The sequence below is a fragment of the Mesoplodon bidens genome, assembly GCF_964165515.1.
Source record: "Mesoplodon bidens genome assembly, chromosome: 14".
NCBI classification, from domain to species: domain Eukaryota; kingdom Metazoa; phylum Chordata; class Mammalia; order Artiodactyla; family Ziphiidae; genus Mesoplodon; species Mesoplodon bidens.
Window position 1 is genome coordinate 78,040,296 of NC_138170.1, and position 22,692 is coordinate 78,062,987.

Consider the following 22,692-nt stretch of genomic DNA (forward strand, 5'->3'; position numbering starts at 1 on the left):
CAAAACCTTTAAAATATTAGAGTGTGTGAATTTTATTTTTCAGTATTGGGCATTGACTCTTTATGGCTTACCTGAATAAACCAAAGGAATAGAGAAATTGTTACATCTAAGTCATTTTGGTCACGTGGAGCAAGCCATTTTCACCTGTCCTATAAGCGATTAGGGTTACTCACTGATAATTTGCTTTCTGTCACAATATGGATTTTATAGCAAATCTCTCGTAGGTATTAGTAATTTTATCCTTATCAGTCATTTTAGGAAAGGCCTGTCTAAAAATGTCTTCTCCAGAAGCCTAGAAACAAGTGAAAATAAGGGGGTCCTATGAAAATTGGGTAGCCTTCCTAATTGTAAGGAAACTCTTGCTTCTCCATGAAATCTGCTTTTTATCTCTTGCTTCTTTTTCTGTGTTATCCTCATCCAACAGTGGCATGATAGGAAAGAACATTTTTGGCGGAAGTTCTTGTTCTACTTATATATTGACGCTATTAGTGTGGGTTTAAAGGGAGCTCTTTAATAGGACTTTTTTGGAGTAAGTAGATAATCTCAATTATAGAATAAATTTTATGTTAATTGATGCTATTAGTTGCCTTGTAAACTACAGTGACATTTGCATAACTGCCTTCCATCAGAGGCTTTTGTTTTATTTAAATAGTTTTTAAATTGCAGATTAGAAAAAAATGTTATGTGGTGTATTGTAATTCTAGTGACTAGGTGTAAGTAGAACATTTGTAGCTTGGGTGTTTAGTTTATGAGACTGACTTCAGATGCTTTAAACAATCCTTAATTATGTGTATCGTATTCAAAGATTTTCTTTTAAAAAATTGAAATGTTATAAATACTTTAAGCAGAGTGTGTGACAGTATGTCTAATGGATCCTGTTTTTAATAAGTATGAACTTTGGATATTTTACTCAAGTATTTGTTGTAACACATTAAAATATTATGCTTACCATTGGTTTGTTCATTTAAATTATTTCTTCTTCCTAAAAGGGGGATTTTTTTTATTGAGGTGCGCTGACACTCACATAACATAATACTAACCATTTTAAAGTGTGCTTCATTGTCATTTAGTACATTCATAAATATTGTGCAACCTCTACCTGTAGGACGGATGTAATTTTTAAAATTTATTTCACTTGGATATCAGAGCCTCCATTGTGTCAAGAACTGAGTACTCCTTCTTTAAGCACTAATTCCAGTTTCTTCTTTTTCCCAGATATTTACAGAGAGCCTTCTGTGTTCCAGTCGCCTTGAAAATATCCACCTGGCTGGGCAGATGATGCACTGCAGTGCTTGTTCAATAAATCCACCAACTAGTGTAGCCCATAAAGGAAAAACCCAGTACAGGGTCAGTTATGAAAAAAGTATTGACTTGGTTTTGGCTGCCAGCAGAGAGTACTTCAATTCTTCTACCAACCTCACTGACAGCTGCATGGATCTGGCCAGGTAGAGGAACTCTGTATTCCCCGTAAGAGGGAGGGGGGGAAGTCAGAATATACAAACTTCATTGTTGGTTTTATTCTCTACCTCACAAAATATGTTATCACAAGTACAGATTGCCTCTACTATATGGGGCACCATTATTTATTGCTTGAATATAGAATGAAAACTTAATTACATCATAAGTATTCATCAACTTTCTTGTGACCCTTTTTCTCTAGCACACTTTCCCACAGTCATTCTAGATGATTATCTATAAGGTTATACTTTTCTACTATTGGAAGAGATTCAAGTGGTAGCCAGCAAATTCAAGTTCTGGAAAATTTCAACACATTAGGTCGTGTCTATATGCTTTACATGGCTTCCGCTCTGATTAGATGATAAAGCTCAAAAGTCCCTTCCAGGTGGAAATTTCTGGACTCTGAATTCTGTTCCTCTCTTAGCCTGTTGTACAGGAAAATTTGTATTCCTCTTTTTACTATTGATTCTTAGGAGCTTTTTTTGCATATGGGACACGTGCCCTTTGCCTCTCTTAATGGTTAAACTGTGTTGCCAAGTTTTAATAATATACAGTTTATCTTTCAAATGGCTGTTTTGAATTTTTAAAAAATTCGGTTGTTATTCTTTTTTCTGTCTTTTGTGTTATCCTTTGAAAGACCTTTAATCCCCAAGACCATTAAAATAGTTTTTCGTATTGTTATTTTACTACTTTGGTGGTTTTATTTTTGCATGGAAATTTTAGGCCCATTTGGAATTTATTTTGATGTAAAGATTGTGGTAGTTATTTACAGTTACTTTTCCCCTCAAATAACTGGTAGTTGTTTCAACTCTAGCAAAACTTAAAGGTAACTTTTTACCCCCAGTGATAACTTACCACAGAAAGAATCATGTTTTCTCAAACCATGTTATTGAACTTGACAAAGTTGTTTAAAATAGTTAGTAAATTTTTTCCTTCTCTCCCAAGGGATAGTATTTCTATTTCAGATGATGAAAATATCAAATAGAACAACTGGGAGTTGTGTTTGACCTAAATCTTTTTGACAGATGCTCCTAGAGATCATTTTTGAAACTACACAATACTTGCAGTATTTGCCTTTCATCCATCCCCTTTTCTCCTACAAGGACACACCTTAATTTTTAAAAGATGTCGTATGTGTATAATGTGGCACCAAACTGATTGAGACCTGTGAGCCCAGATGTATTTGAAATAGAAAATAGCCCATCCATTCTTATTGATTAAATTACTATTTATTTACTAGTTTTTTTTAAATTGAGGAAGCAGTACATCCACAAGATACGATATTTAAAAATACACAAAGGATAGATATGGAAGATGTCTTTCTCCTCATTCAAGTTCCTCTAACTTTATCCCTCAGTTATATTTTTAATCACTTTCCTGTGTATCCTTCCGGAATATCTTATTAAAAGTTACCCCCTTCTTTCTTAAATCAAAAATAAGTGTCTACTACTTGTACCTATCTTTCTGTGTCTTGTTTTATTCACTTAACGATCTATATTGTGGGTTTTTCCATGTGAATACATATAGGTTTGTTTCATTCCTTTTTGATGGTTGTAGACTATTCCATTGTTTGACTTTTATACAATTTATTTAATTAGTTCCTGATTTAGTGTATTTTATTTTAAAAAGACTGTGGTAGTGAACATCCATAATTATGTCTGGGCATGTGAGAGCCTATCTGTAGTATAAATTCCTAGAACTGGGATTCCTGGGTTCAAAGTGCAGTTAGAATTTTGGTAGGTGCCACAAATAGGTTGTATACTGTTTATCCTTGAACCAGTAGTAAGTATGTGTTAGTGCTCATCTGACTTAAATCCCCAAATCTTGCAAGAGCAAGCTAGGCCTATATCTGTCGCTTGGTCATGTAGGTAGATCCTGGGGCCTAGATATTTTTATGTCATGGTCCATGATTTTAGCATTGTTAGCTCTTCATGGCCTGATGTCTACCTGTCTTTCTAGTCTCATGCCCCACTGTTCCTCTCCGTGCACCTTTCAGAAAATAGGTTTATTGTTATCTACAATATTTATTAAGTATACTTTCTCTGAATTTAAAAAAATTTGCTTAAAATACTCCATAGGTATCACAAATTTGTAGATTATCAAATCACTTTCTATCTCAGTACTACATCACCAACTGATTGTTTCTGATCAGAAAAATGTCTCTTGTGCAGTTTCTTAGGTTATTCCTTTTCCTTTGAGAGACAAAATTGTGACCGAATCAAGACATTTCTGTTTTCCATAAAAGAATAACTGGAAATTAACTGTATTCCTTCTGTTTTTTTAAATCCTTTTTACATGATCATTATCTTTTGAGTCAACAGTGACCAGAGCACTAAACCCAGAGCTAACGTGTCTTGCTTTATACTGTGATACCTTACGCACTATCAGCATAACCCCGCGCAAATTGCTTCACCTCTGAGCTTCAATTTTGGCTTCCTTAAAAAGCAGATGGTGATATTTGCCTGTCTCACAGGCTTGCTGTGAGGATTAAATAAGATATCAGAAAGCCTCTAGCAGAATACCTGGAAGGAAGTTGGTTTTTGATAAATGTGTTGGATCTCTATGTTGTTGATCATAGAAAGGCAACTTAGCTGAACATATGTTACTTTTCCTTTTTAAAAATGAATTTCTCCTAGGTGCTGCTTACAGCTGATAACAGATAGACCCGCTGCCATTCAAGAGGAGCTAGACCTCATCCAAGCCCTGGGGTGCCTCGAAGAATTTGGGGTAAAGATTCTGCCTTTGCAAGGTGAGTTTTCTATTTAGTGTTGCACTACTATTAACTTATTTTGCATTAGTTCACTCGTGTTCCTTTTTAGGTTTTTAACTAAAGACTACTTTCGGTCATTTAGTCCATTAGCAATAGATTCTTCCCTCTGCCCCATTTCTCAATAACAGTATAGCAGTGAGGCTATTGGATAGAAACAAAAAAAGAAAGTGGGGAATATGGATGAGAGTTTCAGGTTTACATCAGTTTTGGATTGCAATTTATTTATTTGCTTCAGTTGCATAGATTTAGAATTAGCTATAAATGATAATAGTTTATTTGTTTTTATGCTTACTGTAGAATATTCTTTAATTAAACAGATTTTTTTTTTAAACAGCCGGAATGACAGGAAGTTGTTGTTTAGAATTAAATTACTAGCAATTTGTTAACATTGCTCAAGTTCTTTTACCTAAAGGTAGAAGTCAGGTTAGTACCAACTCAAACAATCCTGCTGTTACACAGTCACCTGTCCTATCAGGACAGTGGGCGTCTCCCAGTGTCCTGAACCTTACCTGACAAGAAGGAGGTAGATTTTCAATCCCGGACCTCATTCCCCTAAATGAAGTGGGTATGCTTGGTGATTAGCGGTATGCTTGGTGATTAGCGGTATGCTTGGCTAGTTTCCATGTAATCTCTTATCTTTATTCTTAAAAAATATATTTTTTTACTATTTATTTTTTATTGAAGTATAGTTGATTTACAGTGTTGTGTTATTTTCAGGTGTACAGCAAAGTGCTCTTATCTTTGTTCTTAACTCTGGAAACGGTTGGAATTGGGAGTCGAGGAGGCATAACTAAGTTCCTTCCATCTCTCTGGTTTTTGATAAAGTTTCATCAGAATTGTGTGTGTGTCTCTCTTTTTCTTTTCTAAACTTCTAGTATCTTCGGTCAGTGATAGCCTGTTAAAGGTTCCTTGGTGTCTTTGTCTTCTGAGGTGCTTTGAGTCAGGTGGATCTTAGGGAATATGAGGCAGGAGAGACATTCTCATGTTTTCATGTGGATTTCCACTGCAGTTTTACTAAAAATTAAAGTTCTGCTTGTCAGACAAATTTATTAGACTTCTAAAAGGTCATATTACTATTACCTTGAATATCTTTGCTTGACAGTAATTTGTATGTGATTTATAAGTAGCCTGCAACATCTGAAACAACTGTGTTCAAGGTGACTGTTAAATCACTAGAAAATTCTATTCACTTGCACCATTCATGTAATTTTTGAGCTCAAAGATTGTGAGGATTAATCAGAGTTACCAAAAAGCATTTTCAGTTTATTCTTAAATATCTTAAATTATTAACCACCTCCCCTGAAACACTTACATTTTTAATTGAAGATTTCAGTCACGAGAGAGTCCAGAGCACTGTGAAACTTTTGTCTTTCTTATCTCTTGTTAGGTCATGTCATTATAGCTTTGACTCTGTGTGTGTGTATATTTTAGCTAGTTATTTAATTCAAGCAGATTGATAGAATACAAAAAATGGATTCCCAAATGCTATTAAAGTTTGAAAATTACATTGCGCTCTGATTTTTCTTCGGTGCTCGATTAGCAATATTTGCACATCAGCTGATGGGTTTGAATATCTGCAACCAAACTGTAGGTTCTGAGAAATTTCCTGACTGAGCAGAGTCTTAAGGAAGACTTTATTTCATTTTTTACAGCTTTTCAGTTTGATATATTAATTTGGAATTTCCTATTAGAATGACTTCTGGATGTGGAGATGGAATATTCTTTTTGTATACTGTTTGTTGTATTTATGTCACAGATATAATTTAGGTTTTAGTATTCATCAGTAATATTGGACGAACAAAGTAACTTGATATTTAAAGATTTATGGTCCAGGTATTTTTTACTGTAGTCAGTGTACAGTAGTTAATTTGTCACTTTGCTTTGTTATGAAGCCGTCTTTGCCTACACTACAGGAGTCGCTGCACCTCTCAGCAGGTGAGGGCTAGTGGTACTAGATAAGTTATAATGCATGAGTTCATAGAAAACAGGATTACAAATATCCTATAAAAAAAAATGCCTCGTGTAAGAATTGCCTATGATGTGTTTGTGTGTGTACATATGTGTGCTTTTCCCCATATCTTGGGTGTTTATATTGTGTAAATTATTCTTACTATTCAAGTGAACCAATTTAGGATATTGTAGTTATCCCTGTGTTCTTTCTACAATAGAGTACGTTGGTCTTCCAGACTTACAGCATTGCGTCAAGCCCAGCCGGGAGCCCATTTTCCCACTTATTGCTGAGTAACTGGACACGTGTCTTAACCTTTCTTTGTGTTTAACTTTCTCATTTACAAAATGAGCGTAGTAATGAGTACCTTATAGAGTTGCTTATAAAGATGAAGTCTGTATGTTTGTAGTGCCTGGGATATAGTAAGAGCTCTCTAAGTATCAGCTGTCATTTTATTACCTTCCTTGGAGGTCCTCTTAATGATGGCAGAATTAGAGTGGTCTTACCTACTTTCTCCTTCTCCTTCCCTCCCTCCCTCCCTCAGTGTCCCTTCCTCCTCCTCCACTCTCCTTTCCTTACATTCAATAAAGATTAGTTTAGGCACTTGTATTCCAGCAACCAGAATAATGCAGGGGTACCTCTTGCCTTTGAGGGCCTAATATACTGACAGGCGTGACATGCAGGCCTGATTCTGTCTTGTTGGGTTTGAATTCTGATTCAGCCACCTTGAGGTGTGTGATCTGTGACAACTTAATGGCTTTGAACTTTACCTTCCTCAGTTGGAGATAATAGTAAAATATTCCCTGGACAGTCCTGAAAGTTATATCTTGAACACTGAGAATCTTTATACTAGAGAATCCAATACCTAAGCATTTCTGTGACTATGTTAGTAATAATAATAATAATTGAGTGACTTTTAAGTTCTAAGTATACTTTGCGTGTAATTATTAACTCTTGTACATACCCTGTGAGGTAGTGACTATTATTGTTTTCATTTTTCTAGATCAAGGCACAGAGAGGTTAAGTAGCTTACTTGTGGTCACACAGCTAGTTAGAGGTGGAGCTAGGTAGTCTGTCTGGCTCGAGAACTTGCATATGTAACAGTAAACAATACTCTACTGATGAGGAGGAGTGAAAGTAAAAGATTCTTTGAGAAGGAAACTCTGACCCGTGCTCTCAGTCATCAGCTGAGTGACTGACCTACACATTATCTCCTTCCTCACCTGTATGGTCCGATGTGTCCTTCTGCAACTTCATGAGGAGCCGTATATGTTCTGAGTCTTTGATGCCCTTCCTGAGCGACCGAAACTGAAATTTTTTTTTTTTTTTGCGGTACGCGGGCCTCTCACTGCTGTGGCCTCTCCCGTTGCGGAGCACAGGCTCCGGACGCGCAGGCTCAGCGGCCATGGCTCACGGGCCCAGCCGCTCCGCGGCATGTGGGATCTTCCCGGACCGGGGCACGAACCCGCGTCCCTTGCATCCGCAGGCAGACTCTCAACCACTGCGCCACCAGGGAAGCCCGAAACTGAAATGTTACATCTGTGTTTTGCTGGGCCCGTGCTGTCCCTCCCTCCTAAGGTTGTTATGAGACTGTTTGCCGTGTGGGTACCTGGTCAATAAGTGCTTCTTATGTCTGAGATGGGAGTGTGTGTGTGTGTGTGTGTGTGTGTGTGTCTTGTAGTAACGTTTTTAAAAATATTTGTGAGATCCAGAGGAAATTGAGGAATCCTCAATTATTAAAAGATACAAATATGCCTATTCTTTTCTTGGTCATTAATTTCAGTTTGAAAAGGAATTTTAGGAGTCAAAAGACCTCTTCCCTTCATGGAAAGATAATAACATCTATGGCTTGAATTAATTTAAATAAGAAATTGCATTTTGAAATATAAGTTAGCATGTCCTATGGTAAACAGTAAAAGAGAACTGGTATAGTCATTGTCCAGAGGCTTAAAAGATAGATGAATAAAATAAAAAGTCATTTTAACATGGCAGTTACATTCTGTTAGAATCCTACTCTCCAAATGTATTTAATATACTTGAAATCTTAGTAATATAGCATGCTTAGGGCAACAAGCAGAAAACCAAACTTGAGCATTCCAGTAAAAGGAAGTTTAGAGAAAATGATGATCCATTGCCATGTGTAGTTTCAGTTTTCCACCTTAATTTTATTGAGCTAGAAAGAGTGGTAACAGTAAGGAAATCAGCTTATTAGAGTTATAAACCTTGAGTTTCTCTAAGAAGAATATAAGAATTCATCAAACAAGACCATTGAAGCATCTGTGAAAACCCAGGCTTTTAGGTACATAGAATGATGCTAATATCTATAAGTGTTGTTTTGAAAATCAGGTTAGAAATATGTAGAAAGTATCTTTCTCATAGTTACTGAATCTGAAATGTTGAAGTAATGATACACATTTTCTTAAAAGTATATATACTAGGAGAAAAACACATAAAACAGCAGATGTTGAGGTAAAAAAACCCAGTTTTTTGATTGAGAAAAGTTATGAAAAACTTGGAAAACAAACTCAAAAATCTCAGTGTGATATGGTAAGTTTAAACCTGGCATTGTAGCAGCAGAGGGAAAAGATCAGGAATCCCGTGATGATGACTCTTAAGCATTTGCTTAGAAGTGGCATATGTCACTTCCACTCACATTCCGTTGCTTATAGAAGTCACATGGCCAACCTGAAAGTTAGTGAGGTGGGTATTTGTGACATGAAAACAATACAGTCTGTGGAAGCTGTGCTCAGATTAGATATTAGCCATCCTGATTGTGAAGTAACGGAAGTCTACATCTACCTTATATTTTAGAGTAAAGGCCACCACGGGACTACCGCACTAGCAGTTGCATGAATAGCTATCTTGAAATAGCCCAATACACACTAAAGCATTTATGGATAAAAAGACATGGTATTTGCATATGGTTCAGGAAAAATAGATGTGTGTAGATACATATGTTTATGTGTATATATGCATATGTTCGGGGGAAGGGTGGAAGGGCATGCAGGATTGCAAGTGTGAATGGAGCAAATGATTAACAATTGGTTGATCTTGGCAAAAACTGTAGAGGAGTTCTTTGTACCATTCTTGCAAGCTTTCTGTGAGTATGAAATTTAGTCATAATAAAAATTTACTCCCCACCCCCCCCAAAAAAAGCCTATTCCAAAGAAAAACTACTACCTTTCTCCTTTATATCCACAATCCCTGGGCCCCCTCCCACCTACCTAGAAGAAGTTTTGGGGGAAAATAGGATGTATGTTATATAGCCATGGATTTAGGAATGGATAAAGGAATGAAGGTGTGAAAAATATTTAAGGAGCTGGATTGAATTCAGGTCCCATCACTTTCAGTGACCTTAGCCAAAGTACTTAATCTTTCTGCACCTCAGTTTCTTCCCCTGTGGATAATTGTACCTGCCTTGTTAGGTTCTGCCTTGTAGGATTAACACACATAAAGCACCTACCACAGTGCCTAGGACACAGGTCATATTCATTTCATGTCAGCTACTATCATGATAATTGTTACTGTCGTATTTACTGGGTCCCAGCTTCCCAGGTAGTGCCATGTTTCTTAAAAGTTAACGCCTCTATCCTGAATAGATACCATTTCTTCCTAGCATATACATCATACTCTTTAATTCAAGTTGTTTTTTTTTCCTCCTTTAAGTGTGCCTAATTACCTCATAGTGTGAATTAGTGTGATCAGACATGTTTTATTTTCCTAACATCTAGCTTAAGTGAGAGGATGGGGACTGTTTTTAGAGAACGGTTAATAAATTGGGTCAGTGAGCGCTTTGAGGACTCCTGCCCTCCGAACTGGTATGATGTGGTGGAGGTAGAAGATGCATATTTGGAACATGGAATGGATTTTAGGGGGTTGAGGTAAGGTGGCGCGACTGGTGTACCAGGAAGTATGCGAAGTTTTCAAAGACAGATACCGCCTTCTTTAAAATTTTCCCTAAGTCCTGACCTGGCACTTGAAAAGGTGACACTTTTTCTTAGCTTCAGAATGCCAGTTCATTTGCTGTGTTTCAGAAGTTTGGTGATAAAGAAAAGATCCATGTTCTACATTATTTATTCAGAAGCAACAGTAACTTTACTGTTTTTAAAAAATTGTGTCTTTTACTTAATTCTTATTGATCTGGGGGTTAACACAGTTTTCATTTTGTTTGGCTGACATAACAAAGTGTTATGTCCCTGGTCACAAGTCTAAAGTATGTCTTTCTTTGTAGTGCGACTGTGCTCTGATCGGATCGGCCTCATCAAGGAGTGTATTTGCCAGTCTCCGATGTGCTACAAGCAATCTACCAAATTGCTGGGCCTGGCTGAGCTGCTGAGGGTAGCAGGTAAGTTTTGAATGCTAAACTGCAGAGTACGGATCTGTGTTATTCTCGACATCACCTAGGCAAACGTTGGAATATGTGCTTATAGGTGTCAGAGGAGCTGCTTTTGGGCAAGGATTTGTCTTTGCTAGAAAGGTTGGCATGTTATAAAGCTGTGTACCTATATTGAGCTGCTTGGACCTTCTGCTCTTTAAACGAGGGCAGGCTTATTTGGAGTGCCACAAAGTGGTTTCGAGGTCAGAAACAGAACTCAGGGTTACCATTTATAACCAGCAAACTGAAAAGTAGGACCAGCCAGCCCTACCAGTTCACCTTCAGTGTTGAAATTTGGTGTGATATTTTTGATCCTGAATAATTTCTTAGAAAAATTTGTGCCTTTACTATTTGGTCAGGTTTTCACCTATGTTATTTCATTTTCTGTTAAATGGTGTTGATGATGTATTCTTCCTATTTTACAAGGGAAATTGAAGATCAGGGAAGTTAAGTATCTTGCTCAACAGGGTTAAATAGCAGGCCATTGCTTTCAAGGAAAGTCTTTCTGACTCTACACTTCATGTTTTGCACTATTCTGTTTACCAATCTTTTAATACTTTTCTTTTGTATTTTTGACTTATCCAACGTGTATCCCACCTGATGGACATCGTCAAGTGGGTCCTCATCTTCCTAAACAGATTTTAAATGTGCAGCTTAAATTTTTCAAATGGATCCAGCACAATTTTGTGACAGTTACCTTCCCATTTCAACTAAAAGAATAAACACGAACCCCCTGCTGACTTGAAACACTAGTTATCTGTACTACACGTCTGTCTGTTTGGTAAGTGGTCTTCCTTTGGGACACCATCCATCTCCCAGTCCATGTGATCCCGGGAGACTTGCCAATCAAGATGCTTTGTCACAGTTGTTGGCCACAGTATTCTATCCACCAGCCAGTTCAGGGATGACCGTGTGGCTCAAACAGAACCAACCAAAATCTTTCCTGATGCTTGATATATAAACACAGGAAGACAGAGGCTCTTTCTTCCTTTCCAAATGAAAGTCGTAAAGGTATACAACCTTGGGGATGCTGGCAGTCATTCGTCTGATCAGTTTTCTGAAAATAAATCCATTTGAAAGAGAGAAAGAAAATACCCCAGTGATATACTACATGCCTCTGTATCTAATCCTGCCTAAAGAGACTTCTAACCCCAGAATTGTTTTACTTAAATTGAGATAAATTCCACTTTTAGCTTAAAAAACAGTAAAGGGGATTTTTGTTTATTTTGAGCTTTAAAAAATATATATTTAGTTTATTTAGTGGACACACTTATTAATGTTTAAAAATTTTTTTTGTATAGAACTCTTCTTCTTAAGGCCTATAGTTTTAGTAAATTTTATCGTGTCAGTTGTCCTTTTCTAGCCTGTCCAAAAGCATAACACTAGCATCTTCACCTTTGGACTTGCAGCAGCCTTGGAAAGGTGCCGACACTGTGACTGTGGCCAGGCATCCATCATGAGGCATCTCAGATGGCTGCGGAGAAATTGGGTGTGGAGTCAGAAGATTGGTCCACTCCTGACTGTCCTGTTATTTGCTAAATGACTCAAGCTTCAGTTTCTGCATCTGGAAAATAGGAATGACACCCCCCCCTTGCTTCACCTGCCAGATTATAAGAGACCCACATGAGTTAATGCATATAAAAGCACTTTGTAAACTTTGAAGCACTCTGATCATCAGGGAAGAATTTCATAAGGATCCAGTTCATAGAAACTAATGAAGCAGTCAGGGATGCCGTCTGCATTTTCCATGTACCTGCCTACTAGGATTAATTCCCATTTTTGTCTTTGTGACATTGACATAAAAACGGGAAGATCAGTGATCTTGGCCAACCTGCATTTATAATGGTATGAACATTCTTCTTCAGTCCTGCAGAGCACATTTATGTGGACCACATGGTGTTCAGACCTCTTTTCTTCATTGCACCTATTTTCGTTCTCGTATTTGGAACCATCTCAACTTGGCCACCTCTATTTCACAAACTTTAATGTGGAATCTGTATTATAACTTCCGTGCAGTATCATTAAAAACTAAGACTAGTATCTACATGTCATTCAACATAGTGTTTTTATTGTGAGCCCCCTGAGTGCACATAATAGCTGATACGCACCTGTGACTGCTGTGTGACAGTTCCCTTCTGTGCCCTTTTAACTTACTACCTCTTTTGCTGTGCACAACAGCCTCTTATTAGCCACATTTTACAGATGGGGAGATAGAGGCCTCAGAGAGCTAAAGTAATATCACTTTGTCAGGTACTTTGGATAGAGGGTTGTGTTACACACCTGCTGTCCTCTGGGGATTTAGAACCTTAGAGGTCTACGGAAGCAGTGAATTATGCTGCATTGTGGGGTGTGATGGTAGCGCATGGCTTCTGTAAACAAATGTTATAGAACTTGAAGAAAGACAATTCTAATATTTTGCTGGGGGTGGAGTGGTATTAAGAAAGGGATCACAGACAGGTGACATGTATTGAAGCTTATAGAATGTTATGGTTATTTATTGCTGCTTTACAAACCACCTGCAAACTTAGTAGCTTAAAATAACAACAGTCACGTCTTTTTATCTCTCCCAGTTCTGGTGGTTGACTGGGCAGTTCAGGGTCTTTTTTGAAATTGCAGTCAGATATAGCGGCTAGGGATGGGCTCATCTCAAAGCCTGCTTTACTCACATGTCTGGCATCTGGGCTGAGAAGATTTTTTAAAAAGCTGGGGAATGGAGTAGCTAGGGCTTTCTCTTCTCTGTGTGGTTTCTCCTTACTGTCTTTCCTTATGGTGTTCTCAGACGACCCAGATTTCTTACGTGGCTGAGGGATCCCAGAGTCAGCATCCCAACAGAAACCAGCAAAACTTCATGTCATTTTGCTATAATTTAGCTTTGGAATTTGGGTAGCTTCATTTCCATTGTGTCTCATTCACAGAAGCAGTCACACAGGCCCTCCCAAGTTCAAGGGAAATAGTTAAGTTGACAGGGCCTGGGCCATCTGCTCCTGATCTGGCTTCCATGGCTGTTGGAAAAGGCCTCCATTGATCCCTGGCTGGTGGTGCGAGGCCTCAGCTCTTGCCCCGGGGAGCTCTCCACAAGGCTTCCTGAGTGTCCTTTTAACATGGCAATTCCTGTGTTTCTCCTAGAGCAGTTGATCTACGAGAGAGCAGGGCGGATTCCGTAATGCTTTTTATGGCCAATCTTGGAAGTCACACTGTCGTTTACAGCATGTTCTGTTTGATAGAAGTAAATCACTAGTCAGCCCCCACTCAAGGGGAGAAGCATTAAGCTCTGTCTTTAGAAGGGAGTATCAAAGAATTTGTGGACAAAGTTTATATTTCATATACTCAAGGCTTTGTCAGGCCACCATTAGTATTTTCTTCAGACTAAACATCTGGATCATTTTCTTTAATAGATTTCTAGTCTGGCTATACTCCTGGCTGTTCTCTCTGAGAATTTTGTTTTGTTTGTAGGACTTTTCTAGACATCATTCTTTTCAAGCCTATTTTTGCTTATGTTTTTCCTTTAACCACCTGCTCAGATTGCCTGATATACAAATTAACTTTATAACAATGAAACTATAAAATGTAAGTCCACTTTACTTTGTACTTAAGTTTTTTCCCCTTTTATTTATCATTTATGAATTATAATTAGAACATTCAAAGGGTAAAATTTTTAAATAAATAGGAAAAATATTTAAATTCCCTATTGGGAGGAAAACTCTTCCTGTACCCACTTAGATTGGAATGGCTGGTCTGGGGGTGAATACCTACATACATATATATGTATTATTAGGGTATAGTTGATTTACAGTGTTGTGGTAGTTTTACGTGTGCAGCAAAGTGATTGAGTTATACGTATACATATGTTCATTCTTTTTCAGATTCTTTTCTCATATAGGTTGTCACAGAATATTGAGTAGAGTTCCTTGTGCTATACAGTAGGTCCTTGCTGGTTATCCATCTTATATATAGTAGTGTATTTGTGTTTATCCCAGGCTTCTGATTTATCCCTCCCATACCATGTTTCCCCTTTGGTAACCATAAGTTTGTTTTCAATATCTGTAAGTCTGTTTCTGTTTTGTAAGTAAGTTCTTTGGTTTCCTCTTCTTAAAAATTAGATTCCACATATGAGTGATATCATATGATATTTGTTTTTCTGTGTCTGACTTCACTAAGTATGATAATCTCTAGGTCCATCCATATTGCTGCAAATGGCATTATTTCATTCTTTATTATGGCTCAGTAATATTCCATTGTATACATGTGCCACATCTTCTTTATCCATTCCTCTGTTGATGGACATTTAGGTTGCTTCCATGTCCTGGCTATTGTAAACAGTGCTGCAGTGAACAACAGGGTGCATGTATCCTTTCAGATTATGGTTTTCTCTGGATATATGCCCAGGAGTGGGATTGCTGGATCATATGGTAGTTCTTTTTTTAGTTTTTAAAGGAACCTCCATACTGTTCTCCATAGTAGTTGTACCAATGTACTTTTGGTCTGAGACTGATATTAATCATTGGTCACTTAGGAGACTGAGAGAGAATTCCACGATTAATAAATAGATTGGAAGGTCTAAGTGGCCATGATCTTTTCTCCTATAATCTTATAAAAATCAGTCTAATCTCTGTTTCCTATTTTGGAATTAATTAGAAAGATAGTGTTAAGGAGCTCCTCTATCGGTTGATACTGCCCAAATCAGTAAGTCATTTGCATGTGTTTACAGGTGAAGACCCAGAAGAAAGGCGTGGACAGGTTCTAATCCTTCTAGTACAGCAAGCACTTCGTTTCCATGACTACAAAGCTGCCAATGTGCATTGTCAGGAGCTGATGGCCACAGGTGAAGTAGATACTAAACGCTTGGCTCATGTCCTCTTTACTTGGTGAATAATGGGAGAGGTCTGTTTTGAAATCAGTTGGCCTAATCGGTAAGCCAACCACCCTGTGTTCGTAAGCCTTGAGAAATGTTTTGTGAGTACTGATAAGTATGTATTCCATGTGCTTGTATATTAATATACATACTTTAATGGGCTCAAGGGTTATATTTTATCTGAGATATGGTTGCTTTCCATTCCATATTAAAAACAGGCTCATAATTTTAATAACAATTTTAAAATATTTTAATGCCTTTTTATATATTTGTCATATAAAAGAAAATTTAAAAAATTTGAAGTATCTATAATTTGTGACTAAATTGTCAGTACTTCTATTCTTTAATTTTTTTAAGAGATAGCACAATGCTTTTCAAATTAATGTTGAGTCATTGGGAAGTAGTTTGCACCCGTAAAATTTTCCATATTGAAATTATAACTCAAGTCTCTGGAGGATAAGCGGGTTATACTGTGGAATAATTTCTCTATTAAAGAATACATTCCCCGGAGGGGTAGGAAGTGATGTTGTCTTATGACAGGCTCTGTGTTAAATGATCTGCTTTTTGTAGCTGTGTCTGACTGTGTGAAAACTCAAGCACATCCGTTGACCCATTGTCTGTACATTCCTAGTGAGTGGTTATAAATGCAGTGCTTCACTTCATGGTAACTCATGGAGCTGTGCACTGATGATATGTATACTTTCTGTATGTATACTGTTAAAGGAAGAAAGTATTCTGACACTTGTTACACATGGTAAGGAAGACCTTATTCATGAATTTTGCAGTGGGGGAGAGAGAACAGGCTCAACTCCAAATACAGAAAAGGCAGCTGGGAATTTACCACTGAGGAGCAGGTCGAGGCGTCAACAGTGGGTGAAACATGACAGCGAAGAGACATCAAGAGTAGGGGGATTGGGGCTTCCCTGGTGGCGCAGTGGTTGAGAGTCTGCCTGCCGAGGCAGGGGACGCGGGTTCGTGCCCCGGTCTGGGAAGATCCCACATGCCGCGGAGCGGCTGGGCCCGTGAGCCATGGCCGCTGAGCCTGCGCGTCCAGAGCCTGTGCTCCGCAACGGGAGAGGCCACAGCAGTGAGAGGCCCGCGTACCGCAAAAAAAAAAAAAAAAAAAAAGAGTAGGGGGATTGGTACTAAGCCAACTTGACAGGATTCTTGCTGATGGCAGGCCCGGGTGATCAGGTACCAAGGGTGAGAGATTCTCTCTGAACTGACTTGGCAGGATTCTTGATAAAACTGGGTTTTACAGGTTCAGCAAGGACTGGGCCAAGGCATAGGCCTCCTTGAGAAGAGGGCTCAGGGAAGCCTGGATAAAGTTTTGTCAGGGAGAGAGTCCGGCAGTACATCCATGAAAATGTTGAAAACTCTGGGAAAAAGCTCAACGCTTTCTAACCTCAGCATTAGAAAACTGGTTTCATGAAAGAACTGTGTTCTGTAATATTAACCTAGTGATTTTGCAACATTAAGTTCAGAATAATTATGGTATTCTGGATAATCATTGTTGTCTTAATTTATTACCGCTTACTTGGAAAGCTTTGTAATAATTTTATTCCTATAAGGATGGTACCTGTAATTTTGACTAATTCTGACTCTGTATATTTAGAAAAAAGGCCAGCTTTCTAACTGGAATGCCTTCAAATAAGAATAAAAGTGCATTTTAAGAATTCACAGTATAAGCTTGCATAGGATAAAACTCTGCTGGGCTGACTATTTTTGGCACTGTCCTCGGATCTCTATAAAGTGAATGATTCTGTGTAGCTCTCTATAATAATTTCTCTTTATCTAGGCTTTGCAGTATATAAATACAGCTTTTAAATACAGGTTGTTTTTAAATAAAGATTGTTCAGTTCTCCTAACAACCTAGTGAAGGAGGAATTACTATTATTATTGTTTTTTAGTGGTGAAGGATGTGTGATACTTGGAACTTTCTGAAGCTCACACAAGTGCTTGGGCCATACGCTCAAGTCTCTCTGAATTCAGATACCCAGTCTTTTACTCAGCATCAAAGCTCAGTAGATTATTTGTAGCATTGTCAGGTAATCTAAAATTTAACATAGTTTATCAGAAGAATTTGTCTGGAGCAGCACTGAACTTTCTAGACAATCAACTCACCTAATCTTTCTTTTCTAGTTTCAGATCCTTATGTGCTTCTGCTTATATAATCATATGCATCACTAATGACTGACTTTGCTTTGGTAACATAAGACCTAAGCAGAAAGCCGTTTCTCATGTTAGATTAAAGATTTTTTCTTCTAGTGAAAATCAGTTTATTTTTTCTTGCCCTTTTTCCAGGTTATTCTAAAAGTTGGGATGTTTGTAGCCAGTTAGGACAATCAGAAGGTTACCAGGACTTGGCCACTCGTCAAGAGCTCGTGGCTTTTGCTTTGACACATTGCCCTCCTAGCAGCATTGAGCTTCTTTTGGCTGCCAGTAGCTCTCTGAAGACAGAAGTAAGTGTTCCCAATAAAGTAAATGCTCCCGAACTGTATGAAGTATATTTTGTTGAGTCTGTGGATTTGGGATTTGTGCTCTTTTTTTCCCAGCAATATGAAAATTTTAATTTATGGAAAAAAATAGTCTGTCACTTATATGAAAAGGGATTTGAAGATATTAGGATATAAATTAGTGTTATTGGCTTTATTACAGTAAAGAAGAAAGGGTACAGGTATGAGAAAAAAAGAAAGTATATTAGGAAATAAATTATTGAATATAACGGGGAAAGTTAGTGCTGTCAAGAATAAAATATATAAGAAGTGGTCCTGTACACTATACTTGAAACCATATGAATTAAAACCAGTGATGGCACCATCCCCTTAGAAGTCCTTTGGAAATGGCAGGATATGGGCTTTGGTCGGAGAGAGGCTGAATTTCCTAAAATTCACAGGCTAAATCTGTGTCAGGGAGGATGGTGCTCTGGTTTGGAAATACAGTACTGTTAAATATGTGAAGAGATTCTGGAAATCACATTTTCGTCTCATGGTCACTTATTACATTGTATATCAGGTTTTTCACACTTGATTCTGATCCTGAAACTGTGGTTGCATCCTTGTGAAGGTGTTCATGAAGTCCCATAGTAAGCCTGTTACCACAAAGTAGTCATTAGGAAATAGTGGGGGTTTTTTTTTCCTCAAAAGAGTACTTTTTAAATTTCAAGCCTGCATTGTAAAATGAGGCGAATTTAAAAACAATTGTTCTTTTTTCAGATTCTTTATCAAAGAGTGAATTGCCAAATCCATCCAGAAGGAGGAGAGAGTATCAGTGTGTCCCCATTGATGAGTAGAGTGCTACAAGAGGTGAGTCAGGGTGAGAGGGAGGAGTGTCAAAGGTGGTTGTGAGAGGAATGAAACAGTCGCCTTACTGTGTGTGTGTGTATGTGTGTGTGTGTGGGAAGACTGTTCTTTTAAACTTTTTTTGTGTGTGAAATATATAGAAAAATACACAAAACAAAGATGTCCAAGTATCATAAAGTATCATAAAGTATCATAAAGAAAACATCCATGAAACCGTCACACAGATGAAGAAATAGCTCACAGGCTTTCCACAGGTCCCCTCACGCCCTTCTAATCTTCTCTCTCCTTCCAGAGATCCTGACTCATCCCAGTAACTAGATCCATGTGTGTTTTGTTCTTGTTTTAAAACAACTTTAAAACCCATCAAACCCTTCCCAGTATGATAGTTTAATTTTACCCGTTTTTGTACTTTATGGAAATAGTTACGCTCAACATTATGTTTGTGAGATCCGTCCATGCTATTATATGTGTTGTAGTTGACTCATTGTTACTGCTGTATAGAAATTGATTGCTATATGCATATATTCCAGTTTATCCTTTCTAATGTTGATTGACATTGGTTTGTTTTCAGTTTTGGTTACTAAAAATAATGCGTCATCATTCTTTACGTGTTTCTAGTGCACATGTGCGGACCTTTCTCTCTGGCATGGACCTACCTAGCCCTGGAAGTCTGTGTTATTAGATAAATGTGTACATTCAACCTCAGTCGATAATCCCAAATAAGTTTCTAAAGGCGTTTTACCCGTTGCACTCTCAATAGCAGTGACTGAGGTTGCCATTTGCTCCAATCCAGCACCTTGGCATGGGTGGTTTTCTAAATTTTACCAATTCTCTTAGGTGTTTAGTGATATCTTTTTGTGATTTTGATTTGCATTTTCCTGATTACTAATGAGATGGACTTATCTCAGGAGAGGTCCTCTTTGGTGAGGTTCCTATTCAGTTCTTTTGTCCATCTTTTATTGAATTTTAATCCCTTTTCCCTTTCCTCATTGAAATTCTTATGAATAAAATTTGTCTGGACCCATTAAGTATGTATGAGTCTCAGGAGAGTTCACCCTGGGAGAGGAAGGAGGAAGCATGTACTCACTGAGATCTCCCTCTTGTTGGTCAGCCTTTGCTCCATGGAATTTAACTTTTTATGACTATTTGTAGCAACTAGAATTGGCATTTTTTTAGGTCAAAGACAGTAGCTATTTCTGATATTCTAACTAGATAAATTTAGAGATGGTAATCCTCTTTATAGATTGGTTTCCACAGGATTCCTTTAAATGGTAAGCTTCACTTTCAAAGTGTAAAATGTCATTCATTTTTCTAGTAACTATTTTGGAAGACATCTGTTGTGATAAGTGAGCTACACCTAATCTCCGTTTTTTTGTTTTTATGTGTTTTTTGTTTGTTTGTTTGCCTTATATTTCCATACATTGATTTTATTTTTAATTTAAAAAAATTTTTTGAGATACAGTTGATGTACAATATTATGTAATATAAGGCAGAAAATAGTGATTCACAGTTTTTAAAGGTTATACTCTATTTATAGTTATTATTAAATATTGGCTATACTCCCAGTGCTATACAATATACCTTTGTAGCTTATTTATTTTATACCTAATAGTTAGTACCTCTTAATCCATTACCTCTATATTCCCCTCCTCCTGCTCTCTCCTCACTCATAACCACTAGTTTTTTCTCTATACCTGTGAGTCTGTTTCCTTTTTGTTATATTTATTAGTTTGTTGTATTTTTTAGATTCCACATATAAGTGATATCATGCAGTATTTGTCCTTCTCTGACTTACTTTATTTAGCATAATGCCCTCCAAGTCCATCCATGTTGTTGCAAATGGCAGAATTCAATTCCTTTTTATGACTGAGTAGTATCCAGTGTGTGTGTGTGTGTGTGTGTGTGTGTGTGTATGTACATACCACATCTTCTTTATAAATTGGCTGTATTCATCTTGCTGAACTCATCTGTGGTTGTATACTGTGTAGTTACTTTTAGAACTCTGGTACAAAGCTTCAACTGTGGAATCTATTAATAGAGTTAAGGAATAGTTAGCTTTGCCTACAGTGGAATATGTACAGTTACTGCATTTCCATAATCCTTTCTTTTATACCAAAATTCAGTTTGACATTTATTGAATACACATATGTATCCCCAGTTCAGTGCTAAGTGATCTCAGGATTGCAAAGAAGTTTGTAATGTGATTTTTGGCCCTTAAGGGTTTTTCTCCTATTCCTCCTGTAGTGGTGACTCCAGGAGAGTATTGACCAGTAGAATTTTCTCCAGTGAGGGAAATATTCTGTATCTCCACCGTCCAGTGTGGTAGCCACTAGTCACATGTAGCGATTGAGTACATGGAATAAAGGTTGTGCAACTAAGGAATCAAATTTTAAATTTTGTTTGATTTTATTTATGTTAATTTTACTAGCCACCCAAGGCTACTGGGTTCCAGATGGGACATCACAGTTCTAGAAGGTGAGATATTCAGAGGAGGATTGTGTTCTGCCGTCAGCACTGCAGATAGTGGACGTTTTTTGGTTACTGTTGTTACACTGTCTTTGAACTGAAGTCATAGCATTTCCCAGGGGCCTGGAGTGGTGTAGGTGTATTTTGTCCTTTGGCATGTTTTGACTTGTTGTATTGACTAGTTTCGGCTCGGTTTTCTCTTACTAGATATGAAAGCACATTAAATGCTATGGTGTTTTCTCCATGGGATTCAAAACAGTTCTTATATTGGGGAGTTGGCACATTTTACTCTTTTTCAAGGTCCAATGGAAGACCTGCTTTTCGTGAGATCTTTATCCCCAGTTTTGTACCTTTTGAACCTCTGTTCCTTCCCCACTTGCTCAGCCGTATCACCCACTGTCTCCACAGCCGCCTCTCTTTTCATGCCTTGCAAACACGTGCTGTGTTCCAGTCACGCTGAAGTTACCCCATTCTCTGAGTACAGCTTTGTGTTATTTAGGGTTCTCTTTGCCTGTCCTGCCCTTCTTGTCTCGTGCCCTTGTCATCTTCCTGCCCTCTTGATCCCATCTAAGCTGTTGTTTTCTTTATCAAGCTTTCCTTGAGTCCCCATTGCTCCCTCTTCCATATCCCCCCAGCATCTCGCGTCATCGTGTCAGCACGTGTGTGGTACGGTTTTGTACGTGTGGCAACTGGAAGCATGTCATTTACCTTTGTGCTCTCTCCATAGACTGCTTGTCACAGAGTGACTGCCCCGTAAATGCTTAATAAAGCTAATTTGGAAACTCCCACTGCAAAAAGATTAGTTAGTGTGTGGTAAAAATGAATTAGAAAGTAGATTTTAGCCTAAAAATATAGGTACTTTCCAGTTTGACTCATACGTGTGTGCTCTGGTTGCTATTGAGGTCCTGTTGTATTTCGGCCACTGTAAGGGGAGAATCATTTCTCTGTTTCGCAGAGAATTGCACCATGTTTTTGCTGAGTTCAGCTCCATAAGCTTATTCTGAATCCCCATCCTTCTTTATAGAATCCATGAAAAGCCTTTTGTGGCTTTTGGGTTTCCTATTTTCTGCTTCTCTGATGAATTAGAAAGTGTCAGCCCGGCCCCTTGGTAGCCTCTTTGGAGTAGAGCCTGCTGTGTCACCAAAAGTGGGCACATACTGCTCCATTAAAATGTCTTCAGTAGATGTAGGAGACCGCCAGCAGTCCTCCACAGGATCCGTTTAGCGAGGAAAAGGAATTCTTCCAAAATGATTGTCTATTTTTGTCTTTTTTTTTTTTTAGCGCCTTAAAAGCTTTCCGGTCTTCCTTTTTCCTCTTCCAACAAGCTGTAATAGATCTAGGTCTCCTGAAGTGCTAATCCAAGCCCTCAGTGAACACATGATGGCTTTGATTCATGAAGCACATTTCAGAATATTATAGCTGCTATTATTAGATTAAAATGCAGTGCTTAGCCATAAGATGCCGTGTGTTACACATTAACAGTAGATGTAATAACCATATTAAATTATAACTCATAAGTGA

At 37.9% G+C, this 22,692-nt stretch overlaps 1 protein-coding gene across 2 annotated transcripts in view; it reads left to right on the top strand.

The window, feature by feature from the left end:
- The window catches only part of NBAS (NBAS subunit of NRZ tethering complex), a 342,685-nt gene that overhangs the window by 167,529 nt on the left and 152,464 nt on the right, over positions 1-22,692 (top strand). For both annotated transcript variants that reach the window (XM_081254071.1, XM_081254070.1), the window contains 6 exons: positions 1,216-1,445; positions 4,095-4,207; positions 10,408-10,521; positions 15,260-15,373; positions 17,708-17,865; positions 18,619-18,708. In XM_081254071.1, coding sequence (XP_081110197.1) covers positions 1,216-1,445; positions 4,095-4,207; positions 10,408-10,521; positions 15,260-15,373; positions 17,708-17,865; positions 18,619-18,708 — 819 coding nt within the window. The remainder of the gene's footprint in view (positions 1-1,215; positions 1,446-4,094; positions 4,208-10,407; positions 10,522-15,259; positions 15,374-17,707; positions 17,866-18,618; positions 18,709-22,692) is intronic.